Raw genomic sequence first — 14080 nt, forward strand, 5'->3', positions numbered from 1 at the left:
TCTTTGGAACTCAGTAGCTTCGTCCATTGTATAATTCCAGAGGGAGCCAAATTGCTCTGATTGCTATTCCTCAGAGAATCCTAGAAATTCTTCTGTGAAAAAAGTCAAGAGCAGAACCTCTGCTATCTGGTCTGAGAGATTCATTGCAAAGACGCACAGCTTAGGTAAAGAGACTGCCTTGACACTGAGTCTCCACTCCCTTGTGTAAAGGAGACAGATATCTGAATGCTTTGCCATTTCATCCTCAGCAACTGCTTGAACAACAGATAGTGTTTCTTGGATGGGGATATTTGAAGATCAGTATAAAGATGAATAAGGACCTGGTATCTCTCTCCCTTTTATACATCACTGGAAATATTGAGCAATCTATCACACTTTTCCCAGGTAATCTCTTCATACCAAGGCCATCCTTCACAATCTGATTCAATTAGTGAGCAACATAGATGATTCTAACAAAGATTCCTAAGGGGTTGCCCTTTTCATGTTGCTCTACTACCCGGCTATGATTGAGATCTAGCAACTCAATATGCATAACTCATCTGCTATATGAGTCATGTTCATTATCCACCATGATAATGTTCTGCATCATGAGAAGTCCTGTGCTTATTGTGGAAGACATTAGGAACAGGAATAGCACTACTACCCCATTGTGCTTTAAAGCATTCTCTCTGAGTAGTTTATAATGTCAGCATTTTGGCCCCAACAATCTGGGCCCTCATTTTACTGACCCTGGAAGGATGGAAGACTGAGTCAACTTTGAGCCCCATCAGGATCAAACTTAATATTTTCCTGCAGTAGTTGCATTCCAACTACTGTGCCACCAGGGCTCTTCATTCTTTTATTTTCACCCCATTGACAACAGTACATGCTGAGGGAAAGGTAAGAAGACAAAGCTCACTTCAACTGGACCAAGATAAAATGAACATAAGGACTTCAGCTTATTGCTCGCACTATTCACAACACTTTCTTGCTGCATCTATGATTAGGGTAAGTACTGCCTGCCTGGCAAAGTTTCTGGTTGAAAGATAAAGCAGTTGGTGCAATCAGATGGGAAAAGTGCCAGACTCCATTCTCCTCCAATATATAGAATAGCTAGCTAGTCATACAAAAGTATCATCTAGTATTTTTGAATCACTCTGCTGCTTACTGGCAAATGACTGCTTCAATCTCTGGAAGGATCTTGATGTTTGAGAGCCATATGGGTGAGCAATATGGATTCTGTTGTAATGTCAGAGATAGGCAAAACAGGTGATTTAATGCTGCCAAGAAGGAAAGTGCCCCCCATTTATGTATTGCAGTGGTTGCAAACAACCCAGAATAGATCTTTTAAACATCTTAGAGTGCTACTACACCACCATGCTTGTTTTCTAGTAATGGGTGATCCGCTGTGTTCCCAATACCACCACATGCCATTGTCTCAGATTCAGAAAGAATCTTCTTCTTCACCCTGACCTTTGGCCTCAATTCTTGGGTTTCTAATGGAGGGAGCAGACTGATTGCAGGTAAGTGCTCACTTATCAATTGTCTCACACAGCAACAGTTCAAAATGATGACAGTTCTAGAAAAAAGAAGCTTTGTGACCAATCCTCATAATTACAATTGTTGACAACTGCAGACACATGATCATGGATTGTGTGCTTCACAAAAAACTTGTGACGAGCAGAATTAATACAGAAAGTAGACGTAAAATCATAACTTACAATCATGATTTTTTGCTTGGTAACCACTTAAAGTGCTCTTGTTTAAAGACTGAAGGGGAAGTAAGGTCATAAGCCTAGTTGCCATCTAGGTGAAATAGCCTGGACTAAGAAAAAAAAATATTTTCCTTGGAAGGTAAAAAAAGATGCATAGACCGCTATGTTAAAAATGCCAGTATCACCTTTTAAAATGCTAAAAATGAAGCCTAAAATTCCAGGTAACAGAATCACTTTTGCCTTAGGACAAGGAGGAATAGTACTAAATAGTACTAAAACCATTTCTTTCAGCATGATTTTATTACTCTGCTCGTCTCTCTTTATGTAGGGAACCTTGGCTAGGCCTTCTAATCTGTAATTGGCCTTACTCCCTCAGCTATGGCTTATTCCATTGTTTTATTTCTTTTACTTAAGGCACGGATGTCAAACTCGATTGCATCATGTGACATATTGTGATGCATCGTGACTTTTTTGCCTTTGCAGAGTTGGGGTGGCCGTGGCCTGCGCATGACGCATCTGGCCCATGGACCGCCAGTTTGACACTCCTGATTTAAGGGAAGCCCTAAACTGAAGGGTGAGCAGAAGCTTTAAAGGCAAAACAGATCCTTTTTTAAAACAGAAGAAGATTCCTGTTTAGAATGTGGACATGTACTGTAGCTAGTAAGCTGCAGTAAATACACACAAATACACACAAATATAACTGGAAGAATGAATTCCCCAAAATAGAGGATAAGCAGCCTTTCCCAATATTCTTTTGCTCAAATGTCTCTCTCCCACTTGCTCTGTAGAGATCATTCAGCATATTTGTATACTAATGTTCAGGTCTCAGAAACTCCCATGTGGGCTTTGTTGCATAAGAATTAGTTTAGGAATTTCAAGTCTGTTCCCCATAGTCCTTGACTTTCCTTTATAATACAGGTTTCTAATAAGCACAGAAGTCTTGTGGACTTTGGAGTCTGAATAAGTAAATAATCAGTTTTGTGGATCCAGAGGTGAAAAACCTTTCCAAGGACAGTCATTGGTGTCAGTGATTAAAAGTCTCAACTGTACAGTGCAGAGGTTGACAATAAAATACCGACATGCGCTGTTTTGGCTATATAATTTTTGTCCTATTATGGACAAATTGTGTTCTCCAGAAGGGTAAGTTATTCAAGAAGAAGTAAAAGTTGTCTTTTTTGCAAGGCAAATGGATTTTTGTTAGTACTTTTAAAGAAAAGATAAATATCAATTATTTTAAAATAAGACTTATAAAACAAGAACATGTCATGAGAAAATTGTGATTTACCATATATGTATCTAAATCAGATAATAGATTTGTTCTTTATGTTGCAGCGCATATATATTGGCTAAGTAATTGTAGCTAGATGCTCAATTATGTCTATTCAGCTTATATGCTGAAATGTAATACATAATGATACTTGATTGCCTTTTCTGAATTTTGCAATAGTTACAGAACTCACAGGCACTTTGCCGTCAAGGATGCATGTATATATCTGTTGTGGCATTTAGCCACCTTTATTTTATTTTAAAATTTGGAGTTCTATGTTCCACTTCAACAGATGCAATAATTGCCAGTGACAAGTATGTGTGGGTTTATCATTAGATTATTGGTAAACAATGAGGTTAGATGAAAATGAAATACTGATGGTGTATTAGGTTGTAAGTAAAAGAAAGACTTGGTTGAAGTTGTCATTAATAATCAACTGATTTTTATTAATCAATTATTAATAATTCAGTTAGTAGATGGAATTGAGAAGCTGTTTTACTTAGCAGGTTTTGGAAAATCAATGAATTATTTGTTATATAATATGTTGCACTTGAAGATAGTTGTTGACAGGGAAAACTGGTTGCAAAAATTTTTTGGCTGGGTTTCAGTACCAGTTTTGTACTTTGACAAGGCAAACACACATATTATACTCTAACCTCCAGTTACAAACCTGTGCATTTGAAGAAGTAGGTAAAGTTTGCAAAAGTTTATGGCAAAATAACTTTTGCTAGGGTTTAAGAAGCTTCAGGTTGTCACCAGTATTTTTGTATTGTTTCCCAGTTGAACACATTACAATGTGTTATTCTATGCACTGAGGAATATTAATAGCATCCATCGAAGGCTGCACTTAATGTTTTCTCTGAGGAAAAATGCCACAGTTGGTAGGACAACAATGCAAAATGTGAAGTGCTATGTCACACATTTGACCAAGGGCCAGGATCTCTGTGTGTGTATGTCTGTGTGATTTGTTTTTTCTTTTCTTATTTAGTTTTTGAATAATTGTTTAAGCATATATAGGAAGACCAGACTACTGCTTTTGAACAATGATGGGCTGTGGTGTGCACCTTTGGAGCTAGCTAACAGATTGACATGGGGTTCCTTGTTTAATCCCTACCATTGCTTGTTGTGTACAAATATGAAGTCATTGTGAAAGTGCTGGGGAAAAGTCTGAGCAATAAGGCAGTTTTCATGGTCATAGTCAAATATACTGTATACCTTAAGAACAGCAGGCAGACAAGTGTATAATTATAATGGTATGTGAGAAAGGCCTTGGGAAGCTGGGTGAAGAAACCAAGGGAATAGTCCTTGAGAGACCAGGTAAGAGACAGAATAGTACAAGAGGCAAATGGCTCAGAAGAGATTCTTTCTAGTTTCTCCGGCTGAAATGAGACAGGGCAAGGGTGTGTGTGTGTGTGTGGGGGGGAAGGATTGTATTTTCATACAGACAGTCTTTGACTTACAGCCATTCATTTAGCAACTGTTCTAAGTTGCTACAGCAGTGAAAAAGTGACTCACACTTACAACTATTGCAACATCTCCATGGTCATGTGATCAAAATTTGGGCACTTGGCAAAGTGCCAAGTGTATTTATGATGACTGCAGCATCTCAGGGTTATGTGATTACCATTTGCAACCTTCCCAGCAGGTTTCTCCTGATAAGCAAAGTCAATGTGAGGAAAGCTGGTTCACTTAACAACCAAATGATTCATTTAACACGTGCAATGATTCACTTAGCAATCATGGAAAAAAGTCATAACACTGGAGGTATCTCACAACAATCACCTTGCTCAGCAATAAAAATTCTGGTTCCAGCTGCGGTCATAAGTTGAGGATTACCTGTACTTACAAGTTTCTGCCAATGTAGCCAATTACAATAAAGTAGATTCAGCTGATCTGGTTGTTTTTTTTTACTAACTCCTTTATCCTGTAGCACCAACATCAATCTTGCAATCTCCCTTTCTCTTATCTGAACATTCCCTTGGCTATGTCTCTTTATCCAACTTCCCAAGGCCTTTTCCTTACGTTATTACAGCTGTTGATTCAACATTTACTAGCCCTGAGTCATGCTAAAGGAAAAGGGTATTTACTATTCCTGACTTGCAATCTTCTCCTTTATAAAACAACTGGGAGAAAAAAGAAACTATATTATAAAGCAGGCAGGTCAAACTGCGGGGGGAACCACGCCCACCCCATTGCCGGCAATGGGGAAAAAGGCACGATATGTCACGTGACGTCACATGACATCGCAAATTTGACATGCCTGCTATAAAGGAAAAAAGAAAACAGTTTTACAGAAAGGATGCACAACTGGTATTGAAATTAATGGAATTTAGGTTTTACATAATAATTACATTCGTTGATTTCAATGTGGGTGGAAAGTAGTTTAATTAAAAAAATTTGGGGGGGGGAAATCAGTTCTTTCTGATAAATAGAAGGACTTACAAATGATTCTTTAAATGACAATGGGAAGTAGCCATTGCATTTACATTTTGCAGAAAACAAATTACTGACAGGCAAGGAATTTTTACTCCCAAAGAAATGGCAGAGCTTATAAGTGAAGAAAAATATCATTAATTTATTCCATTAATAGAAATTAAGTTCTTCTGTCTGTAAAACATGGCATAATTGCACACTAGAACGACTAGACATAAGGACATTTTTTTCCCCGTGCCCTCACTCTGCTTAACAACTAATTCCTACAACACTGTCAAAATACTAGTAAAGCTGTATTACTATGATACTCCTCATCTTTCCTATTACCTATCCTTATCTTCTTATGACTATAACTTGCTGCTTGTATCTTACAATTTATATTGGGTATTTTTTGTACCCTAGTATGATTTATGTTGTTTGCTTAGCTAGTACTCTATGACTATCACTAAGTGTTGCATCTTTTGATTTATGATGAAGTGTTGTATTTCACCATTTATGATGAATGTATTTTCATGTTGTATATGATCATGATTATCCCTATTACTTGTATGTACACTGAGAGCTTATGCACCGGAGACAAATTCCTTGTGTGTCCAACCACACTTGACCAATAAAAGAATTCTATTCTATTCTATTCTATTCTATTCTATTCTATTCTATTCTATTCTATTCTATTCTATTCAATAATAATAATAATAATAATAATAATAATAATAGTAGTAGTAGTAGTAGTAGTAGTAGTAGTAGTAGTAGTAGTAGTAGTAGAAATTTACTACCACCTTTTTGCATTCTACATTGCTCTTTCAGTATCCCAGCAGATGCAAGTTGCATATGATGATTTGGTCAATCTACTTACTGAACCAGGTAAGATACAAACTCAACTATTCAATTCATAAAAAAATGAATTTCAATAAGGGCACTAAACCTTATATGACATATGCTTTGTAAAAATTTGAGGAAGTAAACAAAAATATATCTCAAAATCAGCCATCTCAAACTCAGATTATCATTTATATATACATACCATGTATCATGGACAAATCTATAAATATAGATACAAACTCAAGGTGACAAGCATATCTAATTCTCCTGCCTTCTATGAGATGTGTTGGCCTAAGAAAGAGTAACTGGCACAAAGTCACCCAGCTGTCATTCATGCCTAAGACAGACCTAGAACTTACAGTCTCTTGTTTTCTAGGCTATCATTGTTAACTACTACACTAAAGTGGATTGCCACTGAATGTTCACTGGGGGACTTTACAATTATTGAAAGAATTCCACTAAATCTGAATCCAGCTCAATATGTTATATATGTTCAGTATAGGAGGAACATATGTATATGTTACAATATTATTGTTTCATGCTAATAAAATGACAATGGGCTATGAGTATTATGAATTTCTTAGGATCATAGATCTTCAAAAATGTGATGTTTTGTCTTTATCTAGGAACTCTTGATGACATCAACTTTGTATATTGTCAATTAGGAAAATAGTCTTGTTATATCTTATGAAAATATCCTAACTCTACAATGTTTCAATTTTTCACAATTATAATTAATTATGTTAATTCTGTGTTATTAATTAGTCAATCATTTATTTTTTAAAAAATACTTTTTAAATTTTTACTGTTTTAAGTAAAAAATATTTAAAACAATAAAATTAATCATATTTAAAACAATAAAATATACAGAAGCAAATGTATATTATACCTAGCATAATATAGTTCATTCAGAAATGATGTACATTTTCACAAAAGTAAAATAAAATAAAAAAATACACATTCCCTATAGCACATCCTTTTTCATTTTCAAGCAGATAGTCCTATAATCGGTGACTTTGTTGACCCGAGATTCCCAGAACAGAAAGTAGAACCATAATTAATTGTAACTGAGCTATAGAACCTCTTCAGAAAAAAATGTCCTAATATTGTGCAGAATTCATAACAGAGATGGAGAAAAAATGGGGAATAGTAGATAGAAATTATAACTTATTACTTAACCTTCCAAAGTTAAATGCTGGGCAAAGTGGGAGATCAGAAGTATTAGAAATGGAGAACTTCTTGAAAGATCCACTTCCCGAGATACTGTATCCTTTGGACTGTGTTTAAACCAAAACTGGGAAGCATTTTGAGACTTCTGTAGTACAGAAGAAATTGCTTGCAATATAAAGAGGAAATTATTCTACTTCATGACTTGGCTGGATTGGGACTAATTTATTAAGATTGCTTTTAATAACAAAAATATTTGCTCATAGTTTTATGACTTTGTGCATTTTGTTTTTATGGTTATTGGAACGTATCACTGTTTTTAATGAAAGAAAATATATCTTTGTCTAATAATGATAAATAAGATATTACTTGGCTCTGCTCTCTCATAATAATTGAACAGGAGTAGTAACTGTCATAGATTATAATGTAGAATCCAATGATAAATAGGAGAAAGTCTTTTGGTATTTGGCCTTCAGAGTAAAAAAAAAATAAATCATTCTGTTTATTCCATGCTCTTATACAGTACAATTATATCCAGGATTGGACATTACTTGTTACTCAGTGTAATATATCCATTTATTAAATATTTTAATTGCAGAGATTCCAACAAGTTGTGGTCCTCCACCTGCTATTGGCAATGCAATGCTTCTAACCAACAGAAGACAGGAATTCTCGTCAGGTGAATCTGTGATATATGAGTGCTATAGGCTGTACGAAATGGAGGGAACTCCAATTGCAAAGTGTAAGAATGGCCATTGGAGAGGTGTCCCAAGATGTGTTCGTAAGTATACAGTTTAAAACTGATCATTCCTGTTCTGATGGCAAAATATCCTTCTTAAAAAAGAACACTAAACATAACACAAAAAGATAAATGGCTATTTTTCTCTGATATTCTTGCAAAGCCAGGCCATATGCTATCAGAGGCTGAGGGCAGCAATATCATGAAAGGCAAAGTTTTATAGTACTTTCCTGAATTTTTTTTTTAAAAAGTTGCACCACTTCATGAAATAAAGAAACATGAAATATATTCAATCAAAAAAGACTGTTGAATAGAATGTAGTCATTTTAAATGAAAACTGGCAAAACTCCTTAGCCTTTCCCTGGGTTATATTATTTTGGTTACATTAGAGCAGGGGTGTTAAACTCGCAACGTCACGTGACATGTTGTGACGTATCGTGACTTTTTTGCCATTGCAGGCAATGGGGTGGGCACAGTTTCTCTATGATGCATCCGGCCTGTGGCTCAGCAGTTTGACACCTCTGCATTAGAGCATGAGAAATGTATATTAAAAGTTGATACATAAGGGTTCAATCATTACAGTATATGAAGCATACAGTCAAAGAATTTTTTTTGGGCAAAATACTATCTCAGCCATACTGTTTAGTATTAGTGAGACAACTTCCTCAACCACTTACAATTCCTCATTTAGCAGCTGCCTCATTTTACCAACTGTTTACAGTTATGGCAGTGATGAAAAAGTAATTTTGTGACCAATCCTTACCTTTACAAATTTCACAGGTGTCTAAAACAAAGGAAAACAGAAGTAAGATCATAAACACAGTCATGGTTTCACTTAGCAAACACTTCATTTAACAACCAAGTTGCCAATATCATTATGGTCACTAAACAAGGTCTACCTGTAGCTTAGCAATATCATGGAAAGGCAGCAAATAGTTGTTTAGGTTTTTACATATTAGTAGTAGGATTTAAGTGCCCAACAGTTGGTATTATGAGCCATGACTGGGGAAAAAGAAAAAGGTTCTTTGCTACTTCCCCCCAAATTGAAAAGTCTATGGATCTCATTCATTTTATTCAATGACATTGTAACTTGGAATACATATTGATTTTATTCATTATCCTTATAGAAGTTTTAAACATGATTCTCATATTGTCATCACCAAAGAAAAGGAAAATATAGACACTTTGGTGTTTAACTTAAGGACTAGCCAATCAGCATTTTGCAGATCTTGTTCAGTTTTAAACTTATACTACATTTCTTCAGTACATCCTCAGGTAATCCCTTGCTACCAAGACAACTCCTTCCTCAAGCCACACTCTTACGTAGTCAATAGACCTTGAACAGGAAATGGATAAAGAAATACATATAACAGGCTTTCTTTCTGTAGATATCTGTGCCATATTTACAGCACACAGATGCTAGGAATCTGGAGAACGTAATCTGCAGATCGATTCAACATTTCACACAGAAAACCATGAAAAGACTCACAGAGATGTATACCAACTATAAAGAAGAAAGACTAAGAAAAATTCCCCCTGTGCTTTAGAGAAAAGTAATATACATATCATAATATAAATATGCATCTATAGCAGCAGCACTACTGAAATGAAATGATGTGTATCTGCTTTCGTTCTCAGATAACAAACTGACAACCTTTCAGTAAGTTACCAAAGCATATTATCATAATGCTACAGTTTGGCCCTGGCTTCCAAATGTTTCTGAAGGAAACTGATTTTTAGGTCTGTTTTAGACCAATTTCAGGCCAGACTTTGGTTGCCTTGATTGGATGATCTGCCAAGAGGAGAGACATAGGGCAATTTTCATTACTCATGTTCCTGGACATCTTGGAGGCTTTGGATACTTTCAATCATGAAATTCTTTTGCCCTGTCTTTGAGAATTGACATTGGAGGACTTCTGCTCAAGTCCATGATCTTTGGACTATGGGAAGCCATATCCCCAATTAACTTTTTGGGGTTGCAGAGAGTGATTTTAAGGGTGGTAGATCTGGGTGCCACCTTATGTAGAATAGCTAGTACCCAGGTTTATTTCTTTTTCATAACTGTCAGTAATGCCAGGTTCTTAAATTGGCTTTTATCTGGACTACATTGTAGTCTGGGTAATTTGTAACAGATTGAAAAAGTGAATCCATATGAATCTGAGGGTCTGATGCTCAGTCAGTCAGTTTGAAGAGCCTTACTTGCTTCTGAAGGGATATTACTCCATTATGTGAAAAAGACCAGGCGGAAATCCTGGATTCTACTATTCTGTCACCCAGAATACCTAGCGTAGTGGCCAGTAGCATTGGGAACAGGTATAGATCAGATAGGATGCTCCTGAAGAAAATGCAGAAATTGCAGAAGGGTCGAAGGCAACATTTAGGCTCCTGGTGTGGGCATCTTAGCGCAAGCATAAAACATCTGTGTTGGCTAAGCTGCATTTCATGCAAAGTTCAATACTTGTTATTACAATGAAGAAATAACTTCCCATATTATTTATGGGCTTCTATAGGTGCTGCCCTGCAAAGAAGCATGTTTTAGATAAGGATTTTTCTATAGCAGCACCAATACCTTAGAATTCTCTTCCCCAGTCAGCCTCTTTTTTAATGTCCTTAAGACATATTTTGATACTTTAGTGTACTTTATACTTTAAAACATATTTTTATATTTTTCCCATAGTTGTCATGCCCATTTTGCTACCTCATCTTAATATGTCATATATTCTTAATGCATTTTTAAAAATAATATTATGAGCAGTAGATTTTTGATGCTTGTAATGCTTTTAGATAATTTGGGGTATATTTTATTATTTGTTTTTCATTTTCTGGATCTATTGTTTATTTTTTGATTCTATTTATCAATAGCTGCAGGATCGCTTATTAGGAGCATGTATTGTATATACACACACACATACAAATATGCAAATAAACAATTAAAAGTTAAAAATTGGGGCATAGTTACAATAATAATCATTCTTCAGTATAAATGGATATATTTATTTGCAGCAGGGTATTTAGGAATTTTTGCTCAATAGCTAAGTTTTTCAGAAGATCAGAGACTAAGACCATTATAATCAGTATCCAAAATCTATGACTACCACAACCAATATCTCATTGTCAGGTACAGTAATTCATATTAGTCTGATAAAATTAACATGTTTGATATGATTAATATCCCCTTCAGTTTATCTGTATATTATACCTAAAAGTTCACCACCATCCATAATTTAACATAAGACTTAAATAAAAAAGTCAACTTTATTAATTATTCTGTTCTAATTATTCAACACTGGGTTTAGCGTGATATATCAATTTAATAGATAAGCACATTTATTTATTCTTCAGAAACCTGTAGAGCTGATCAAGTCGACATGGACCGCAACAATATTCAGCTTAGGTGGTTTACTAAATCAACCTCCTGGAGAGCATCTGATTATTGGATGGAGTTTGAGTGTAAACTGGGATTTCGTAAGCATCCATTATCATCACCATTTATGAAACAATGTGTAAAGGGACCATGGGTGTATCCCAGATGTGTATAATAAGAGTTAAGTATTTCCTAATTCACCTATAAAAAATCCACACATATTCACTTAATAACTTTCTCTTTATATATTGGTGTGTAATTAAGGTACTTTTAAAAATCAGAAAGAAAGAACACAGGGGCAAATTGTGTTGATTGTTATCCTGCCTGCTGACATCTCCTGCTATTGATTATTTGTGGGCTCTTTGGTCTTTAGAATCCTCAGAAGTGAAACTTAACTGACATACGTTACCACCAGAAGCACAAATACTATTCAGTTTTCCTATTTAATCATAACTCCCCATCCCTTCTTGATAATTAATGATTACATTGTGTGCCATCTGGAGATCCCATCTGAGGGAGCGATCATAGTACAGAACTCTGTCAACTCACCTTTCAACTCTAGACAATTATAAGAATCCTAGTACATAGATCTGCTGTTCTCAAACTATATACCCCAGCATTTCAGGTTACCATAGCAAACTCACAGGAATCCTGCAGCATATTTTAAAGGGAAACACAGTGATATTCAATATCTGCTGGACCAATGGTTCTCAACCTTCCTAATGCCGCGACCCTTTAATACAGTTCCTCATGCTGAGGTGACCCCCCAATCATAAAATTATTTTCGTTGCTACTTCATAACTGTAATTTTGCTACTGTTATGAATCGTAATATAAATATCTGATATGCAGGGTGTATTTTCATTGTTACGAATTGAATATAATTAAAGCATAGTGATTAATCACAAAAACAATATAGCAATGCTCACTGGAGAAGCTTCCTTGCTCAAAAATGCTGGGAGGAAGGGAAGGGGAAGGAAGGAAGGAAGATTGAAGGGGAAAGGAAGGAGATGGAGAAGGAAGGAGATTGAAGGGGAAAGGAAGGAAGGACAAAGAGATTGAAGGGGAAGAATGGAGATGGAGATGGAAGGAAGGAAGGCAGATTGAAGGGGAAAGGAAGGAGATGGAGAAGGAAGGAAGATTGAAGGGGAAAGGAAGGAGATGGAGAAGGAAGGAGATTGAAGGGGAAAGGAAGGAAGGAGAAAGAGATTAAAGGGGAAGGGATGGAGATGGAGATGGAAGGAAGGAAGGAAGATTGAAGGGGAAAGGAAGGAGATGGAGAAGGAAGGAGATTGAAGGGGAGGAAGGGAAGGGGAAGGAAGGAAGGAAGATTGAAGGGGAAAGGAAGGAGATGGAGAAGGAAGGAGATTGAAAGGGAAAAGAAGGAAGGAGAAAGAGATTGAAGGGGAAGGATGGAGATGGAGATGGAAGGAAGGCAGATTGAAGGGGAAAGGAAGGAGATGGAGAAGGAAGGAAGATTGAAGGGGGAAGGAAGGAAGGAGAGAGAGATTGAAGGGGAAGGGATGGAGATGGAGATGGAAGGAAGGAAGGAAGATTGAAGGGGAAAGGAAGGAGATGGAGAAGGAAGGAGATTGAAGGGGAAAGGAAGGAAGGAAGGAAGGAAGGAGAGATTGAAGGGGAAGGGAAGGAGATGGAAGGAAGGAAGGAAGAAAGGAAGGAAGGAAGGATTGGTCTTTGGAGAGTCATGTTTTCCCAAATGGTGATGAATTGCAACTCCCAGCATTCTCCACTCTTCCACAGTCTTTTTAGGGCTGCTGGGGATGGTAGTCCAGTAAGGTCTGGAGACACACACAGATGCCCTAGCAGGGAAAATTGGCCGGGTAATTGCTGCGGCTTTACTTGGAGGCATTCTGCAGCTCCTGAAAATCACTTTAACAAATTTTCCCTGGTTCAGCAAAGGCAACAAGTAATAAAACAAGCAGCAGGTACCGGTAATTAAAATAGCCCAAATTGTCCTTTCCAGCGTAGATGAAAAGAACCAGGGAAAGAGAAATCGCATCTGCCTCTTTGACCAACGGGAGGAGAAGTGGTAGGAAAAGTGTGGCGTTTCGGTCTGGGCACACAGCCTTGCCCACAGACACTGCCAAGGATGCACAAGCAGCTCTGCACAGTTGCCTGGGGAGGGGGGAGACTCAGGCAGAGAGCCAAGTGGTGTCACCTCCGGGGCCTCAGAAGCCAGGCGGAGGATCTGCACGCCTCAGAGCTGCCGGCTGCCCTCTTGCACCTGCCAACCTGGAGCCCCCCATCCTCATCCCGGCATCTCTTGCCCTCTCCCAGCCGCCCCCTGGGACCTGCCTGCCCCTCCAGCCTCCTGAGCGCCATTGCAGCGGCGGAGTTGCGGGAGCCCCTTTCCACGCCACGCAGCCCTTCACCGCCATGACCCTTCCCCAACTCGTCGCACACAAGAGGGGCACGGCTAGAGCGCCAGCTCCCGCTCAGAAGGTGCCACTTCTCCCTTCCTGGCCCGGACGGCTGGCCTCCGACCCACATGTGGGCATCGCCACTGCCTTGTCCTCTTCCCTGCCACCTGGCCACTTCTGATGCCCGGAACCTGGCAAGCCGGGTAGGAGCCGC

General features: G+C 37.6%; 1 protein-coding gene across 1 annotated transcript; it reads left to right on the plus strand.

The window, feature by feature from the left end:
- Window positions 1-2708: 2708 nt before the first annotated feature.
- Window positions 2709-12309, plus strand: LOC120313369 (complement factor H-related protein 2-like). Its single transcript, XM_039355221.1, has 4 exons — window positions 2709-2834; window positions 6202-6258; window positions 7982-8164; window positions 11465-12309. Exons 1-4 carry the CDS (start codon window positions 2774-2776, stop codon window positions 11659-11661), a joined length of 498 nt encoding a protein of 165 aa, XP_039211155.1. The 5' UTR covers window positions 2709-2773; the 3' UTR covers window positions 11662-12309.
- The last annotated feature ends 1771 nt before the right edge of the window (window positions 12310-14080 follow it).

This window comes from Crotalus tigris, unplaced genomic scaffold (genome assembly GCF_016545835.1).
Source record: "Crotalus tigris isolate CLP2741 ecotype Arizona unplaced genomic scaffold, ASM1654583v1 scf7180000018636.906410, whole genome shotgun sequence".
Classification (NCBI taxonomy): Eukaryota; Metazoa; Chordata; class Lepidosauria; order Squamata; family Viperidae; genus Crotalus; species Crotalus tigris.